The sequence below is a fragment of the Larus michahellis genome, chromosome 3 (assembly GCF_964199755.1).
Source record: "Larus michahellis chromosome 3, bLarMic1.1, whole genome shotgun sequence".
In the NCBI taxonomy this organism is placed as follows: Eukaryota; Metazoa; Chordata; class Aves; order Charadriiformes; family Laridae; genus Larus; species Larus michahellis.
Window position 1 is genome coordinate 42,956,892 of NC_133898.1, and position 19,202 is coordinate 42,976,093.

The 19,202-nt window shown below is 40.2% G+C and overlaps 1 protein-coding gene and 1 long non-coding RNA gene across 2 annotated transcripts; one reads left to right on the plus strand and one right to left on the minus strand.

Moving 5' to 3' along the window:
- The first annotated feature begins 16 nt into the window (after window positions 1-16).
- On the plus strand, window positions 17-2,484 carry LOC141740740 (uncharacterized). The gene is made up of 4 exons (XR_012586129.1): window positions 17-208; window positions 1,743-1,787; window positions 2,046-2,129; window positions 2,242-2,484. It is a non-coding gene; the product is annotated as an uncharacterized LOC141740740 (long non-coding RNA).
- CEBPZ (CCAAT enhancer binding protein zeta) lies at window positions 1,886-19,087 on the minus strand. Its single transcript, XM_074579920.1, has 16 exons — window positions 18,915-19,087; window positions 17,213-18,759; window positions 15,922-16,153; window positions 15,174-15,348; window positions 14,448-14,536; window positions 13,882-13,935; window positions 13,084-13,186; window positions 11,868-11,936; window positions 9,395-9,461; window positions 7,847-7,947; window positions 6,278-6,338; window positions 5,026-5,234; window positions 3,854-3,937; window positions 3,305-3,366; window positions 3,137-3,218; window positions 1,886-2,342 (listed from the first exon to the last, which is right to left on the minus strand). Exons 1-16 carry the CDS (start codon window positions 19,050-19,052, stop codon window positions 2,203-2,205), a joined length of 3,213 nt encoding a protein of 1,070 aa, XP_074436021.1. The 5' UTR covers window positions 19,053-19,087; the 3' UTR covers window positions 1,886-2,202.
- Between the last annotated feature and the right edge of the window lie 115 nt (window positions 19,088-19,202).

Here is a 19,202-nt window from a genome sequence, read left to right on the forward strand (position 1 = left end):
GCGCTGCCCACCCCGTGCGGAGAAGGTGCGCAAACGGGCTGGCGGCGCGGGGGCGCCGCGCATGCGCGGCCGTTACCGGCGGTAACGGAAGGGCGCCGTGCCCCGGCGGCGGCGATGGCGCGGCGCGTGGTGAGGGGGCTGCTGCTGCTGGAGGCGGCGGGGCTGCTCGGCGCCCTCCTGCTCTACCGTGCCATGGACCGCAGCCAAGGTGCGGCGCGGCGGGGGCGGCCTGGGGAGGGGGCGGCAACCAGCGCCGCAGTGACGGGCGGGAAGCGCCTCCGCGCCGGGGGCTGCCTCAGGTGCCCGCAGCCCCTCACGCCGCGTAGGCGGGCGCGTTAGGAAAAGCTGCCGCGTTAGGGTCAGTAGTTGGGGTTGTATTAGCGTAGGTGCATCTGGAGGACAGCTGCTAAAAGAAAAACCGCTATTTTAGTTTTGCGAAATCAAAACCGTGAGGAAGCGTTCGAAAGGCAGCACGTGACCGCCAGGAACAAAGCTGAATCTTGGGCGTTTCGGTAGTTACAGCGTCGGCTCAAACAGCGACTTAAAAAGGAGAGGCCGGTTGCAAACGAGGCGGGAATTGATCAATGCCGCTTCAGGCGTCTGGTGGTCGTGGCCTTCCCTGGGTCTGGCGGGCTCTGTGGTTTGACAGAGGCGGCTGGCAAGTGGAGGCGGCAGCCAGCATCGTCTTAGAGGTGACATGGCTTCGGTCCCTCTTAGGACTCAGTGCCTAGGTTAACACAAGAAACATGCCAAGCGCCAACTCAGTTGCTGCAAGGAGATGTGCTGTGCACAGCAGCGCCTTATTTTCCATTCAGGGTGCAGCGCTAGTTGGACGGGCCTGTGTCCCTCCAGGACAAGGCCGTGGGTCCTGCTACCTGCAGGGTCAGTGCAAGACAAAAGGCAGCCACTGCTGGGGCTGGGAGGGCACGAGCCCACCCATTTCAGCAGTTGTGCGGTCTCACAGCCAGTTCAAGCTGAATTTCACTTCCACTACATCAGTTTGCATCTGTTTTCCCAGATTCAGATGCAGGCAGGCTGTTACACTTAAGCTATCTTTCTCTTTGCATTTTTATTTAAAAAAATACATAACCAAAATGTGGAGAATGGATGTATTGGCTTGTCTTGGTAACTTAATGCTGGGCATTCATGGTTTCTCATTTCTGCCTTTTCAGTTCTAGGTCCTTGTTCTTCTGTGTAGTGCAGAAGATTAGTTCCTGTAGTTCTGTAAGGTTCAGTGAGCTCATCTAACAGTTCAGTGCGCCCAGAATGAGGCTTTTGCCACTTTCTTTGTGCTAGTACTAGCATTGATAAGATCCTTCTGTGAGCTGCTGTAAATAATTAAAATAGCGTAAAGCTATCATTACACGATTTTTCTACTGGGTTGACAGAAGGATTTGGTGAACACCTAAAGCTGCATAAGGAAACAAGGAAATTTTCACTTGCATGTCCACCTGAGAAGCATTCAGCATCCTGTGAATCTGTAGCTTGCTTTTGGTTATCACAATTGGGAGGAAGCTCAGAAAACACTGTGATGACAGGGCTGCACATATGAGTAACCTGAATACAGTCTGTGATACAATTCTTGAAAAAAAAAGTAAATTCAGATCACATTATTTAATAGTGGCTGTAACTAAGGAGCTCAGACAAACTTAGGTAAAACTAATCGTTATAGAAAAATAGTACATTTAATTATTTGTCTTAAAATACGCTGGGTAAAGTAACTGATTTATCTTTCTTCTCAGACTTCAGACACACAATGCAGAAGAGGTTTCCATCAATTCTGGAAGGTAGGTTTGTCATTGTTGGCTTCAGAAGGATGGCTGAAGCTTCAGTTGCATCTTATGTATAAAACCGATTTTATTATTGCTTAAAACTTACCCCAGGAGACATTGCAGAAGTGTTTATTGTTAAGTATAAGTGCGGCTGGAGTGTCAGACTGTTGGATAGAGTCCTCGGGACTATACATCCAACAAAACTAGTCACAAAGTAGCTCACCTTCAGACATGCCTAACTTAACTGCCGACATGGATTTTCCTATTTTTCAGTGTATTACAAATCCAATGAGTGGTCTGGAATTCACGGCATAAGGGAGAATGACCAAATGACATGGTTAAGCAGCAAAAATTAAAGTAAGAAAGATCTATGATTAAAAAAATATTTTAGAATAATTATTTTAAAAGTGTCCACATTAAAATGTCCAGTTCATCTTTTTGATTTCTTGCCTTTGTACTTGTTTTTCAGCCCTCTGTGCCTGAACTGTTTCTTCTTTTTGATGATGCTTTTCACATCCCTATTGTGAAGCCACTTGTCACGCTCTATTTCCCACTGGATCTGTTTGGCATCTGTAAGAGGAAAGGTGAGAAATAAGGAGCCGATGGATACCTCTGACCGTGATGTGGAATACAGACGAATCATGTAAAAGTTAAAACTTGGCTACTGTATTTATAAATGTTAATAAAGTGCAAGCTGCCGGTTTGGTTTTGACACCAGAGAAGGTTTTGGTTTTTTCATTTCACAAAACATACCCTACCATCTCAGAATCTCAGGGTTTAAGACCGCTCTTGCCACTGCTTTTTATTTTACTAATGCTAGACACGCTTGGGTTAGGAGTACAGTGTTTGAGTGCTGTTAACATCTTTCAGGTGACACCAGCAAGACTCGTTAAAGCTCTACAAAGGACTGATTATTCAATCAGTAAATACACATTTAATTCATTACAATTATTCTTGGGGAACTACTTTTGCATCACCGATACTGTAAGGAAATACTCTGGTAGGTAGATAAAGGTAGATAAAGCCATGCCTTATGTCTTCCCTTCACAAGGATCCAGGTCACTCTTTATCAGAGCAAAATTCACATGAACGCTTGACAAACAGCATGCTGCCTGTCTTTATTTACAGTGTGAACGGGCCATGTGAGAGCCTCTTCCATTTTCCTGAAGCCATATTAGCACTGGGGATCTCTTGTAACTGAAGAAAATGAAGTCATGTCTTACTAACGTTGAGCTACTGTCCCTACTGTGGCATCTCTGACCATGTGTGTATTTCGGTTACAGGTACATCTTTTTAAGTACAGAATCTGAAGAGAAAGAAGCAAATGGCCTTAAAACTATCTGCTTTTTGTAGCGTGTACTTACTTGCATTATCTCTGTTGGCCATGGCATTCAGTCCGATATTGTCAAACTTTGACCCAGCATTTTCATCCAGCAGATAGCCAAACTTTAAAGAGAAAAATTTTAGTATTTTATTAGAAAGAAACAAGTAAAATGCTTGATCGCTTTTTGCTAAGCACTGATCAAACTTACCTCTTCTGCAGATGCCAGTATACCAGCATCATTCAGTTTTCTCTTCTTTCCTCGGTTGGATCCTTCAAACAAAAGGTGTTGTTTTTACAAGACAGAATTTTCAAGTTCACAAAGACACTAAACCAAAGTGTTACCATGTTTTAATTTTTTAAATTTATTTAACAAGAGCATCTAAAATAGCTGTATTAGAAACCTTTATTCTCCCCCTCCCCCCCCCCCAAAAAAAAGGAAAAAAGTTTTCAACCAAGAACTAAATAGCACAAATCTGTGCATCACATGTTAGTAACAGATGCACAAACTGCCAGTACAATTCATTCCTTCCTTCAAAAGTTCCTCCCTTGATTCCCAGTCCTTCTTCAGCATATTGCCACCCCCTCTGGAGGACAAGGGTAAGGCCAACTCCTTTTCATTTATGGTTTATTCAAATCTGAACCCAGATCCAAAAGTGTAGATAATCCACTGTATTAAAACCCTCTGATAATAAAATTTTCCAGATTCTGTATTTGTATTAAGCCTTCTCAAATGGAAATCATAGCAGTGTTTCCTTACCTTCAAGCGATCCCGCAAAATTCATATCGTTCTTTCTCTTCCCCTTTTTACTGGCAGACTTCAATTGCTTGTCATTGTTTGGGTCTAACAGGAAAAGAAAAACGATACATCAATCCCTAATTCTCACACCATGTACATGTACTTAAAACACAGCAGAGAATAAAATTTCTTTTTAGGCATATTTGTCATAAATGTCCAAGTCTTTACTTTAAAAAAGTTTAAAACACAGTGCATGCAACCAAATCTGGGATTTCTTCAACCTAGGCAATTAAAAATGGGTCAGTGGTGTGCCATTCTTTATAATTTTTTTCCACAGCACCAAAAAAGAATGAAACATGATACTAAGACACATAAAACATCAAGGCTAAAGGCAGGTGTTCTGTAAACCTTGAATGTCTGCTTGGTAAATTTGGTGAAATAATAACCTCATGAAAGATTAACATGTTAACAGCTGTATGAGGTAGTTTATCTCCTCCCCACTCGATCACCTTTCTGTGACCTGAAGTTATTAGTTGAAATACTCCACTAATCTGTGCTTTTCCAGACACATAAAGTATATACTGCGTAAACTGTACTTTTCAGTTGAAAAGATAAAGCCATTCAGTTGCAACAATCAGTTATTATTACAGTGGTAATAAAAATTTGGGTGCACAGGTGTATTAGAAGAGTAAGCTGTTACTTATGAGACAGCAATTTAAATAAGTTACCTCATCTAGCAAAATCACCATTAACTAGGACTAAAGAAATAAAAAATTACCAAGTACCAGAACTTTTTTCTTATTTTTCTCTTTGAGACATTTTCATATTTCTGCCTACTGAAACAGGCAGTTATTTGTGTGTAATACACAAATACAGTTATTTATACATAGTTATTTGTGTATAAAGCTACTTTTTTTTTTACTGCCAATGATTTTGGAATGAAAGAAACATGTCTTGTTGGCAACTTTTTATGCCCAGGTGCCTAATTTGCACTTGCACCTAGGAGACTGTGCCAGGAAACGTTTCTCTTAAGACTTCATTGTCCAGAGAAAGACTTGTTGTCACTTCTTTACTTAAAAGCTAAAACTCCCACCTAGGTAACTAAATCTGCATTTATATATGTAATTACATATTAGACAACCTATTTTTAAAGCTTTTTCTTCTCGTTTTTTTGATAATAAATGATACTTTACCTAAGCTGTTATCATCATCAGACACATCCATAAATACACCTCCTTCTTCATCCATATCCTCTCCAAAGTCTTCCTCCATACTTCCTAAGGAGACTTCCTCATCATCCAGATCACTGAATTCATCTTCGTCATCAGAATCCTCCCAGTCAGCACTGGATTCCTCGCTTCTTTGGCCTTTCTTACCACCTTTCGTTTGCTTCTTTATATTACTAAAAAAATACGTAATAAACTTAGCACTTCATCTGGCGAAATACTGTTTGCATCCAGATAACTGTAGATAACATAGGTAGATAAATGTTATCTACACTATGTTAGAGAAGTTCAACATCATTGCAAAATACTGTAAATATAGGCTGAGACCTAAGAAACTCAGATATGTTTTCAACATCAGCATATGGATCTGTATTATAAGGGTCAACCACTTTCAGAAGTTCTGGAGAGAATCATATTCCAAAATTAACAGAAATGTCAGCTTCAGTATTTTATGTCCTACGTGCGTTTTCTCCTTTTCAAAAAGTCTTTTATGTGAAACACACAAACTGCTGGTATCTCTAGCAACTCTACTAAATGAAGAAATAAGAATCCTTTTTTCCTTCAGAAAGGAAACATGGTTCTTCATGTACTAGACGGTTACTTGTTTTTTTGTCTCCTCTTTACTGTTTTTTTTACTTACAGCAGTCTGGATCACAAAAATGTTCAGGTTTCACTGTAAGTTTAAGCTTTAGTTCTCCTTTCACCTCAAGAAAAAAACTCTCTGCCAATTCGAAAGCTGTATTGCAGGTACTTTCAGTAAAAAAGAGGCTACTTAATGAAACTGCTGACTTCCTGGGAACTGAGCTCTGCGATTCTGGATTACACAAAGTTTATTTACTGCGTGAGGTTCAGTTACAACCAGTCCTTACAGCAGCAGTACCATTATGCCTCATTCTGCTTACTTTTGTACTTGGTAATTCTCAAACAGAAACCTGAGACAATGAAAAACAAGTAAGATTTTACCTTGCTTACTTAAGTCACTGCATTGTATAAATAAAATACTATGGGTCTCACGTGTCAGGCCAGCAGACTGTAAGCACCACAGGATCACAATGCTCCATTATGCGACATGAAGAAAAGCAGCATTACCCACCATTCAACTGCTACTGCCTTTTTTGCAAGGTGATATTCTTTCTGAAAAAGGTCTATCCAATTTTGCAGAGTAAAACTCTATATAGGTATGAAAACAAGAGATGAAAGAACCAATTTAAAATCTTACCCAGCAAAATCAAGGTCATCCTGGCTGACATCAATGGCATTATCAGCAGCTTCAAATGTATCTAGCGAGAAAAAATCGTTTATTACTCCAAAACAAAATCAAATAAAGAAATATAAAGTCATTGCAAAATACATTATTTTTAGGTATCATTTCCTGAACAGTTTATATGATCTGCATCAGTAACAAAGGGCCCTGACACCAAAAGGTTCATACTCCTATAGAAAAATACCCCACAAAATAGTTACATAAAGTTAACTGGACTATTTCTGAAAAAATATTTTTCTTTGAAAAATAATGAAAGTTTTCTTTTATCCAGGATGTAATTTCTGGCCAGAACTACATGATGTGGGAAGTAGGCAGACGCAAATGGACACAATTACCCAGTGATTCAAACTTAGTGGGCAGGTGGGATATCACAAGTCTCAAACGCTTGCTCCAAGTCAGACAAAATAAGGGGTTAATTAAGGTACCCCAAGCAAGTGTCCTGCCAGCTAATCTGTATGTTAAATTTCTGATTAGAAGTATTCACTGTAATTTTTGACAGAAAAGCAAGCAGACTAGAGGGTGAAAGTTCCTATCATTGGACTCACTTAGAAATTAATTGCTATATAAAATAGCAGGGAAAAACAAAATCTGAAAAATTACAGCTGTTCTGTTTCAAAGAATAAAAGCTAACATTAGAAGATCCTTAATTTATGCTTCTGAATTTATGCAGCAAATTCTCAGAGATGTAACTTATTAGAGATACTAACAATAAAACAACAAACACAATTAGTAACAGATTCTTGTCGTTAACTAAGACAATACTAACTGTGTCACTAAGGAAGAATCCTACTGTGGGAGTTCAGAATTCTCAAAATATTGTACAAAACAGTTGTGGAGAGCTAGCTGGACTTTTTTTTTTTTTCCCAAATAACGTATACAATAGACATATATATAATGTGTATGTATATATAAGTAAAATATGAAATCATAAAACAATGGACATTTTATGGTACACTAACAAATTCAGATTCTGGAACAAATCACACACTACTTCCAAAGCAAACAAAGTACATGCTACAGGAAGAGCTAAGACTACTGCAGAAGTCTGCCAAGGACCTAACTGAACAAATAACCTCAGGAAAGATGTTAGGAACGATGACAGAAACTGCAAGGAAGATTGAAAAAGGCCAAGCAGTAAAGAAACGATAGAAGCAAATGTTACGTACTGTTGTAAAAAGTTATTTAACTCTCAGACTACATTAGGAATAGGACAAAAAGGCATGAAGCCCCACTCATGAGCTTATGTTCAAAATTAGACCGCTTCCAACCATTTGAACAAGCTGAATGCTACTGGAGTAGTGAGAGCGAGACCTCTTACAAGATGGTCATTCAGTTGGCTTATGTGAGGGACAGTATGAACTGCTGGCTGTAGTAGCACAGAATGGGAATTGGAAAGCCAGTTTCCTTCCGCTTCCATATTCCTTCGTTTCTTTTATACAACATAAACTGTAAAAAGGATAAATTAATAATTTGCAAAAGCAGGAAATACTAGGATAGTTACTGCAAGGAAAAATACAACCTTACCCAACGCTCTTTCAAATTCATCATCATCTACATCTTCCACACTTTCTTCATCATCCTGACGCTTTTGTTTCTCTCTCCTCTTATCGAACTTTGAATAGAATCTGAAAAAATGTATTGCTCTCAGACACAAAATTACAGGTGATGATCTTTATGACAAGTTTTTTTTTAAAAAAAAAAAAAACAACCTGCAGATTGTTTCACATGTATGTTGCCAGTTGAAAATTGTACATAATGGTTTCAAACACATCTCAAATCAGCGATTTATATTTTCTTTGTTTCTTCAAAGAGTAAGCCACTACTGTCAGATTTAAAACAAAGAAATTTCACAGCCAAAGGTGCCAGAAATTATTTTGAACATAGTGAATTTATAAATAGGCACAAGAAAAACGCAAACATCTGCGTTATACTGACAAGGAAGAAAGGATCAAGTTCAACTTGAATCTAATTGGGGGAAAAAACACATAAAAGAGATTCACTCATTAATTTCTGTTAAGTTTTCCTGTAGCCCTCTTCTTGTGTGTGCTTAGTTTTACCTTCTGCCAGTCATTCTAAACAACTTTCTCTCCATTTCATATTAAAGAACCACCAAACACAGAAAGCAAATATGATCATGTACAAGAGCAAAAGAGTACAGCACCTGGTATGGAAGACTTTAAATGTGTAATCTCAGTTTCAGTCACCCTTAATGTAACCATACTGTTCACTTTTCAGAGGCATGTTTTTACGCTGCTTTTCTTTAATCTCAAAATTAATACCACTAGATTAGTTATTTATTAATCAATATTATATTCTTCAATATTACAATATCAAATAACTAAAATTAGTAAATTCCATTAACCTGATAGTTCAAAAAATTTTAAAAGCCCCTACAACAATGAATATATTAAACAAAAAAAACCAAAATGAATTAAACAAAGTAAATGAAGTGAATTCAAACATGGATTTCCTAAGACGACACTCACAGGTAACCAGTATTTTGATCTAATAAGAACAAATCTTTACCAAATGGACATCACTTCAATTTTAGTAATATAGCTGCATTTTTATATCATAATCTGAAAGGAAAGCCAACTACACGGAAAGAACTATGAATAATAAAACCAGAAATACACGGAAAACTAGTTCCTCTGAAATTTTTTGCATTGCTCCATTCTAGTGAGATTTGATGCTAATAACATAAGCAAGGTATATTCCAGATTTCTTTTAAATACCTCTAATGCATAAGAATTACAACCCACAAGACATTCATCATTACCCACTGTTTAAGGCTTCTTTATTACAACGTCAGCTTACTTGATTGTAGACTACAAGCACCGATTGCCTTTGTTGATAAGTGATATTCTTTCCTAAGTACTTTTGACAAATGTTGAAATTACTCAACAAATGTTGAAATGTTCTAAGGAAAATACTATCATCACAAGTCACTCAAATTAATCAAATTTTGCAAACACTTGGAATACCAGAGAATACTTATGAGATGTAATGGGGTTTGATGGCATTGCATTAGAAAACAACACTTAAGATGAATATTCACAAGTATTTTATTACCTGTGAAAAAACACTTCATCCACTGGGATTTTGCTTTCATCTTTGGCACGGAATTCCTTACTGTTGACTGCAAATATAAAAAAAGAACTGATTTTACCTCAAGTTAAAGTGGTTGCTATTCTTTTAAAAGGTTAAACAACATGCACAGACAGAAGTACGCAGATACCCAGTACCATCCGTTGAATAAAGCGGAGCTCATCTCAAAACCTCTTCAAAGTAACCATTCGCACTGTATATACTGAAGCTGATAGATGTGAGCAGACCCCATGGAAAAACTCAAGAGGCAAAGCCCTAACAAGGTTTTAATTTATGTATCAGCAAGGGAGGTTTTGCAAGCACCTAAAGCAGGAATGCATTTTTAAAAAAGGAGGGGGAGGCGAAGTAGGAAATGAGATAAACACTCTGTCATGCACTGAAACACTGGAACCACTTCTGCCCAGCACTCCTGGCAGTAGAAAAGCTCGTCAGCAGCTGCAAGGCAGGACCACACACCAGCTCAGCATGTCAAAGAAGGGACTGAGCCTCACCCTGCCTCCATTTTTGAGGAACTGAGGCAAAATATGACACTGCAACAGCAGATCAACTAGGGGATTGATCAAGTTCCCTGTGGAGAAGCTTTTTACCCTCCCTTCCCTTCCCTCCTCCACGTCAGAAGTAAACCAAAGGAGAAAGAGCTACTGATTATCTCAGTGGGCACAGATTATAATATTTCTTAAGTGACAAGGTCCAAGTTTCTGAAGCCAGATCAGCGTGCTCCCAGAAGGACTCTTCAAATGAATAGTAGAAGGTACCAGAAGATTAGCAATCTCAGTTCTGTAAGCCTCAGCAGAGACCAGCTATATGCATTAAGTGCATATTTTTGTATCCATATTAATATATCCCTATTTTTGTATCAAATGTTTCATTTGTAGAACACTTAAATTCCTCAAATTCAGTTCTAAATGCTCAGTCTGCTCCTTCAACTCAGAATAAACTAAAGAATGTGATAAACAAACTGTACCTTCAAATGCATTCTAGGTAAAAATTCCTACTTGAAGCTTTGATAGCCATAACACCACACATCAGTAAAGGTATCTCAGCTAATCTGCATACCTAAAACCTCTGTGCAACACAACAGACGAAGCACATCCCTGGGAACGTTACAGAGATTGTACCACAAAGGATGGCACCTATTCTGTCCTTAAACAACGTGTTTTACTGATGGTTTACCCTGAATTTTTAACTGCTTTGTCTCACCACCAAATCCTGCCCTTAACTGCAGGAAACAGTGGGATTAGACAAAAGGCGGCCTCTTTCTAGTAGCAGGAAGATTCTTGGCAAAACAACAGTGCCAAAGATACCTTGCTCTAATCCTAACAATAGCTGCAGCTGTGGCATTGTATGGAGTAATCCATATCATTTACTCAAAGAGCTTAATGTGATCTAAATAATTACATAAATTCATTTTCTGAGATTTTAAGCAACTTTTCAATCGAAATAAGCAGAATAAAAGTGATTGTATGATAAACTGGAAACAAATAAAAACATTAACTACACAATACTAGCATATTAACTACTGCTAGATCACCATGTGTTTTAAAGATTTTTATATAATTTTAGATATTTTTAAGAACTTTAAAAAACACTGTTTGTAAAACCAGGATGCCAGACAGACATAATAGCATGTTTGTAAGCAGAAAATTTAGTTAATATTTCATAAATTCATGTCCCTCTGAGGTTAGTACCCTACCAGATTGCTCTCCTAACTAGAAACTTCATTAGCTGACATAAATTCTAAGGCCTTTTCCCCGCCACCCCTCCAAGCAGTCACATTGCCAGCTACAAGCAAAGTTGTAATAATGTTCTAAACTTTTTATACAAGATTGCAAATCTACTATTCACCCAGCGGCTGTATTTCCTTTTACAGGGATGCAGGAAAAAGGTAACTTAGCATAAGAGAAGGTATGGGAAGCGTACACAGGTCATAGCAAAAGCAGCACAGGAAACAAGGCATGCAGCTTTCAATAGCTCTGCCCTTTGCTGTTTTACATTTCTTAATGGGATGGCTAAGCAGAAGGCATGATCTTCATCATGCATTGCCTAGGAAAAAGGAATTACTACAACAGAGGGGGGAAAAGCAGAGAGAAAAGAAAGGTCTGAAAAAAAATTTGGCATGTAACCGAGTGCTACAGCAGAAGACAAAGTGTTTTCCTACTCAAGAGGCTAACAGTTGAGGTAGCTGACTTTCTCTATGTCATTTGTTCTTAAAACGGTTCAGTGGATCCAAAGTTTCAGCTGTAGAGATGCCATGCACCCTTACAAAAAGATTAGGCCTGATCCTGAACGTCAAGCACCACCATTGAACTCCCGATAGACAGAACTTTCTTTTATTGCTAACAGAAATAGCACAGACAGTGCAGGTGACACATGTCTGCAACAAACAGCCAAGAATTATTTACCCGTCATATTCTTAACTGAAAAAGAGCTGGCTTACCTGCAAGATTCTGCAGATCTTTCATAAACTGCTTCTTCTTCGGCTGCATTACCACACTGCTGGTGTTTTCTGTAGCAGAACATAAATCAGAAACAAATTACTTTATTACCATTGATACAAAACTGAGAAGTGGCTGACACACCAGTGGGTCATGCTGCCATCCAGACTGAAGAAATGGGCTAACAAGAACCTCATGCTGTTCAACAAGAGGAAATGCAAAGTCCTGCACCTGGGGAGGAACAACCCCATGCACCAGTATATGCCTGGGGCTGCCCAGCTGGAGAGCACCTTTACAGAAAAGACCCTGGGTGTCCTGGTGGACAGACACCAAATTGACCATGAGCCAAGCAATGTGCCCCTGCAGCAAAAAAAGGCTGACAGTATCCTTGTCCTGCATTAGGTAGAGTATTGCCAGCAGGTGGAGTGAGATGATCCTTCCCCTCTACTCAGCACCTGAGACCACACCTGGAGTGCTTTGTCCAGGTCTGGGCCCTCCAGTACAAGGCAGACGTGGCATACTGGAGAGAGTCCAGCGAAGGGCCCCTAAGATGATGAAGGGACTGGAGCATCTCTCCTGTGAGGAAAGGTTGAGAGGCCTGTGATTGTTCAGACTGGAGGAGGCTCAGAGGGATCTCATCAATTTATATGAATACCTGAAGGGAGAGTGTAAAGACAACAGAGCCAGGCACTTTTCAGTGGTGCCCATGACAGGGCAAGAGGTGGTGGGCACAAACTGAAACACAGGAGGCTCTGTCTGAACATCAGGAAACTCTCTTTCATTGTGAGGGCGACTGTGAGCTGGCACAGGTTGTCCAGATATGCTGTGGAGTCTCCCTTCTTGGAGACATTCAAAAGCCATCTGGACAGCCTGGACAGCCTGGTCTAGGTGTCCCTGCTTGAGCAGATGACCTCCAGCGGTCCCTTCCAAACTCAACCATTCTGCAGTCTTTATATTCCCCTATCACTATGCTTATTCCTGCTAGGTTAGCAATTTCTGCACTGCGGATGTGAGAGGCAGCAGTACGTGATTGTCAGCTGGTTCTGAGTTGCAGACATCTCTCTTGCAGCCCTAAAGACTGATCCCACTCCACCATTGCACCACATGCATGCCAAATACTCAACAAGCAGAAAGGGTTACTTGGTAATCTGAGAGAAGAAGAGTTCATTCACCATCAATAATCCAGATCATGTGCCAATATGTACAAGAAGTTCGTACCTTTGCCTTTATGGAGTTTGGGATTTCTGTACACAAACCGATCCAAGAATCTCATTAATGTGAAATCCTGCAAAGGGTCACCGGAGTACTGAATGTGATTTCCCTGAAGTAAAAAAGCGAAAAATCATTAAGGTCTTCATTTTAGAAAGACAGCAACTAAACACAGAGGACTCAGTCCAAGAATATTATTAAACCACACTTTAAAAAAATAAAGACTTGGGGATACTTCATCACATAAGCCTGAGCAGCTAATATACTCCTGTGTAAGTTCTCCTTTTTTTTGGAATTCCAGTATTTTCTTAACTAAAACCACCTCCTTCACTTTGTTTCAGTGATGAACTGTCTTGCAATGTACGGTGCTAATAGCAGTTAATACCCAGTACTATGTGGATACCATTTATTCAAATGAAAATAAATATTTTAAATATATATTTGTATAGGTTTGAGTATTTTTGGCATGATACCACAACAATATTAAGAAATAATTTGTTCCAACAGCAGGATTCCCCATATAAAAAACCCACTTTAAATGAAAAGATAGACCAAAACTCGAAAAAAGCTTTAAGAATCATGTAATACCCACATTTTTACCAAGTTAATTACTTCCGTGAGCAGCTCCTTTAGATAAAACACTTTAATTCCATGAAAAGCTCTGCATTTGAGTGTACGTTATAGTACTGCAGAGCTTCTAGTTACCTGCAGAGCGCAAGGAAGCTTTATAAAGTATTTTTTCAAATGGCAAAAGACAATTAACATAAAAATCAACCTTCAAAGCTACAGACTAGTAAAAGCACTTACTTCTAGAATTGTTTTTGCGAAGAGGGCCACAGACGGATGAAAATGTTCAGAAAGCTGAAAAAACATCAATCATTTATTTCTACTTTAAAAATAAATGCAATCATTATTCACGTGGACATCTCAGACTCCTGACAATACCACTATGTCATAAGTCCACTCTATAACTCACCGAATAACGTGCAGACACGTGTAGTAGTGTGAGGCTGATGTGCTCTGCCCTTGAATAACTGAAGAACTTCACGTTCTCATCTTTTGTTTGCGTTAACTAAATATATCCTCACTTAAAATTTTATTTAATCCAACATTAAAAAGCTTTATTGATACAAAGCTAAGACCCAAAAGCCAAAAAATACTGTTATTTTTCAAACCTCCACTTAAAAATTCCTATTCCCTACTCTGGAATATCAGCATTGTATGTAACGTATACAAGTTGAACAGTGTGTCATTTAACCTTTCTGTTACATTACCCAGGTAGCTACTCCAAGAATAACCAAGTTAATTTTCTTCTCTCAATACAAGGGCCACACTAAGAAACCACCGTAATAGGCAACGTAAGAATGCCTTACCTTCTTCAGTTCCCAAAGGCTTGTACTTTCAGCACCGCAGTATAAAGGACTTCGGTGCATAGGATCGTATGAAGCTCCACTCTTCCTGCCTGAGGGGTGGAGGAGAGGAAAACAACTTAAATTTCCTCAGGCAACTTTATGAGAGTATTATTTTCATTTCACCATGATAATAATGCTGCGCATCATTCTTAGCTGGACAGGCCACAGATTCATTCAGTAGCAAGTAGGGGTTACTGTCAGCTGCCCTTCCCCAGTGTATGATCAGGTGCACAGGTGAGTTCCTAAGTGCTTCCAAGGAAGCTTCTGAAAAGTCCTGCTCTGTCCCAAAAGGTCCTCAAGAAAGAATGAAGCTAGAAGCAGGTTCAAAGCTAAACGAATTGTTCTACCAAGCTTCACAAGCAGATCGGCAGTTACATGCCCTAACCTCAGCTACATCACTCTGAAGGTGTCTGAACTTGGAAGCAAAAAAAACCAAGCCTGTTTATTGCTTAGGCACAAACACAATAAGCTGCACAAAGTGAAATACACTAGCAGACTCGTGCAGTCTCTTCATCACTGCTGAGCTAACAGAGAAAGAAAAATTATTCCAACTGATTGCTTTGAACCGAACTTCAATTTGAAAAACTAAAATAATGTTTTAATCACTTGATTTCAAAACAAGTCTTGATCAACACGCCACTGTTACAGAATGTCAAAAGTTTAATGAATATTTTCTTGCTAATTTACCTGCCAAATTCAGATGATGCACCCACGAGGCTGTTGAATTTGAGTTGTTTGTTTTAGCAGAATTTTCCGCTGTGCTCCTCTCTTCACCTTCTACTTCTTTGTCTGCATCCACAAATTTTTCCTCAGCCTCTTCAGCCTCTTCTTGATCCTTAAAACATTCTTCATCATCCGACTCCTAAACAACAAAAAATATTAGCAAACAGCTTTTCCTTTATGGTTTTATTCTGATTTATTAGAAAAATGCACATACAGTTCTTAAAAAGGTACTTAGAAAAATATAAACAACTGATGGCCAATGTTCACGCAGTACAGATTTTTGGCCTTAATACAGGACTGAAAATTGAACTTTACAGCTAATATCACACAAGTGTAATAGTCCCTCCCCATCTGAAGAAAGAAACAAACAAAATCCAGTCCTGCCTAGCAATACTTCAGAGCCCGCAGACAGAAGAAACAAAGGGGCCGTGTTCTGACAAAGCTTTTGGGTGAAGAATGTTTACCTGCTTACTTACACAGCATTTAGCAAAATAATCCCCTCTCCATGAATGAAGTCCACAGGACCCGCTAGAATGCTTAAATCACCCTCATCCATGCAGACTTTTAATGTAGTTATAATTGTTCAAGTGTTTTCTCTCATAACGTAACATATTAGCAAACCCTCAGGTTGCTAATAAACAGGTTAGGGAACCTTATGCTTGTGATACTAGCTCATATAGAAAAACAATGAGGTAAAGAAATAATCTTGTACCACATGATCCTGTAACTGGACCCTTAATTCTGGTTTTACTTTCAGAAGCTCAGACAGAAGGTAGAGGGTTCCACAAATGAAGGGTGGCATTTGTCCACAGGTGACTTGAAGTAACCTCTTCACAAAGGCCTTCACACGCCGTAACACTACATCTGCCTTCAGAGATTTATAGACAAGATTAAGAAACATGGATGGCTTTGAGCAGGTTGCTAAAGCAGGATCTAGAAGCTTCCTGTAGGACACACGGGAGAAAATATTGCTGATCATTATAATGCATATAGGAGAATAACTGCTATTAACAACAATCATCTTCATTTTTCAGAGTGCCATCTAAAAAGACCAGTGACAGTTTGTTCCCCACTACTCAAAACCATTACAATCAACCCTGAACTGTCAATAGCTGTGTAATATTTCTAGATATATGTGAGACACTGAAGATAAAAAAAAAAAAAACTTCTATCAGTAAGATAACATAAGAAAATATAAAGAAACTGAGTTCAACTGGAAACAGTTTCAAAATTCGAGCTATTCAAGGTAAGAAGCTAATCTGATTTATTCAGATGTTCAAAAAAATAGAAAGAAAATGGTTAGCAATTAGCTTGCCCCACAATCAGACCAGACATGTATGTTGGGAAGTTCATTTTCTATTCCACCTTTTTTCCAGACTGCCAGGCACAGAAAGGCCTGTAAACACACTGCACGTTCTGGAAGAACTTGAGTTCCCTATTCAAAAATCAGCAACTTCCCTTTGGTCTACTAAACAGAAGCCTGTAAGAATGCCACAAAGACTCTAAACAATCATCTGGGATAAAAAAACCCCAAACCAGATACTTTTATAACACAAGGCTTTCCAACTATACAAATTAAATCTTCTAAAGAATTTATTAACATAGTATTTCCCCATCCCCCATATGAAAAAAAGGAAAACAGGATTTTAGGCTATTTCGTGACTAAACCACTGTACCTGTAAAAGTGATTTCAGAAGTAGTTATCTATCAGTTTTAAATAGTATCTGGAATTAAAACATGCCACCAGAAAACAGTGCAAACGATAAAAGGCACATGTTGTGTTCTCAGGACCTACCTCTACCATTTGTTTTATCCCCACATTAAGTCTAAGAAATCACACGCTTTTTCTTCTAGCTCATACAAAACATCAGAAATGTTTAGCCAATGAGACGCAAAACTCACAATATCTTAAAAGCAAAATAAGTGTTTCTACAACTTTAAATTAATGGTGACTCCCTCATAAAATAAGATGTATATAAAAAAAATGCAAAGCTGTCACTTACTTGTATAGTGACGCGTAGTACCTATCCGACACAGTCTGCTGAGAGTCCATCACTTGAAACAGTAACATCAGAGCCTGGACACTGGTACTGAAGTTCACAAGATGCAGAACTTTAAACAAGGTGTCCATTTGTTCTTTCACTTTCTCATCACCAGTCTCAGCGTAAGGGTAAGCTCTGTTTACCCCACAAAGAAGAGCACTGAGCATTTTGGATTCAACGTCTTTTTTCTTAATGCAGTTCCGAAAAAAGGAAAAGTACAAAGTTATCAGCTTGTTAGCCAATGCACTTTCTTCATGACTGAGCACTATCTGATTTAGAAAGCAAATGGCGTAATATTGAGTTTTCACATTAATGTTTGTCCGGTACAAAAGCCTCTCCACCTCACTGCACACTACTCCCTTCATATTTGGATGCTTGTGAAGTAACGTCTCTAAAAGATAAGAGGCTTTGGTGGCGATTTTGTTCTGAGGGTCTCCCAGTTTGTTTACCAGCTGAACAAGCAGAACTTTCTCCTGCTCAGGCTTGTTACAGAGAAGCTCGTGGGAAACTGCCAGTGCTCGGGATTTCGTTGCCGTCAGAGAATCATGACCCAGTGTTTCTAATGCTTGCACAAACTCTGCCACCTGCAGTTTCAGATGATGCTCAAAGTACCACAGTATCAATCGTCTGTCTCTGGAATCCCTATTGCCACTCGACATCTTCTCTATGTTGTTAAATGGTCGCTGCGAGAAAGACCATAATTTCCGGTTGTCTGGTAAGAGATCTGAAATGAGAAGCTCCTTGAAAGTATCCAAAGCCATGTGGCTCTGATGTCTGCTGCCCTTTTTCTTTATGAGGTTTACCAAGTTCTCAACAAACTGGAGACTGTGGACGGCACTGTCCTGAATGAGAAGGGTCATCGCTGCCATTCTGTCAGCCAAGGTACCCGACGAGACAACGGTTTTCATCCATGCTGAAGAGGCCCCCTTCTGATAATCTGTCTTATTCTTATACAAGTCTGTCTCATGTTGGTACAGCTTTTGGGCCAAGGCCTTATACTTGGACAGAAGCGTCTGATTTTGTGGCTCCGAAGAGAATTCACTGGTGTATTCTAGATCATACCATTTGCCCCCCGGTTTGATCAGTATCACTTGCCTAGCATGAAACTCAAAATCTTCTTCCAGCCTCTCTTTCTTTGCTGAAAGGTGTTGGTCCTGATCACTGCCAGCTTGCTTCTTTTTGCTGTCTTTCACACCGCTTGCCTTTTCCTTGACTGCCTTTTCCTTGAGTTTTTTTTCTTTTTTCCCTTCTAGCGAAGGAGGGTTAGTTTCTTTCTGGTTTTTTTCTTTCTTTTGGGGCTTCTCTTTCTCCTTGCTGCCGCCACCGCCGCCCTCCTCCTCCTCCTCCTCTCCCTCCACCACAAGGCAACTTTTCGCATACTTGCCGATCCCCAGGGAGCTGACGAAGGCCTCCAGTTCCCCTGCCTTCAGGTCGTCGATGATGTCCTTCTTGCCGCCATCCACCATCTCCTCGGCCTCGTCCACGGCACACAGCATCAGGTAGTCTTGCTGTGGGCGGCAGCGTACGGCCGTTACAGGCGGACCCCGGCGCCGGGACGCGCGCTCCCAACGGCCCCCCGCACCCCGCGCCCCACACGGGGCGGCCCGGGGGGAAATCGGCCGCCACGTGCTCCCGCTCCCTCCTGCCCCCCCCTCCCCCTTACCTTGGTGCCGCCGAGGCGCAACACCTCGTCCAGCGTGAAGCCTTCGGCATCTCCATCTTCTCCTTCTTCTTCATCCTCCTCCTCATCGCCACCCGCCTCCTTCGGGTTCCTCACGCCGAAATCCCACAGCGCCGCCATCACTGCTCGCCGGAAGCTGCTGCGCGCACGCGCTTCCGGGGTCGGCGGGACGGCAGGTCCTGCAAGGGGGGTGGAGGGCACTCGCGGGGCCTCGCCGGAAGGGGCAGTGTACGAAAACCGAGGGTTTACCTCAGAAAAATCTCAGCGGCA

Coding starts and splice junctions, on each gene's coding strand:
- CEBPZ (XM_074579920.1), bottom strand. CDS start 19,052: ATGGCGGCGCTGTGGGATTTCGGCGTGAGGAACCCGAAGGAGGCGGGT. Junction 7,948..9,394: donor GATGAAGTGTTTTTTCACAG/GTAATAAAATAC, acceptor ACATTTTTTCAG/ATTCTATTCAAAGTTCGATA. Junction 5,235..6,277: donor GATGACCTTGATTTTGCTGG/GTAAGATTTTAA, acceptor GTATTTTTTTAG/TAATATAAAGAAGCAAACGA.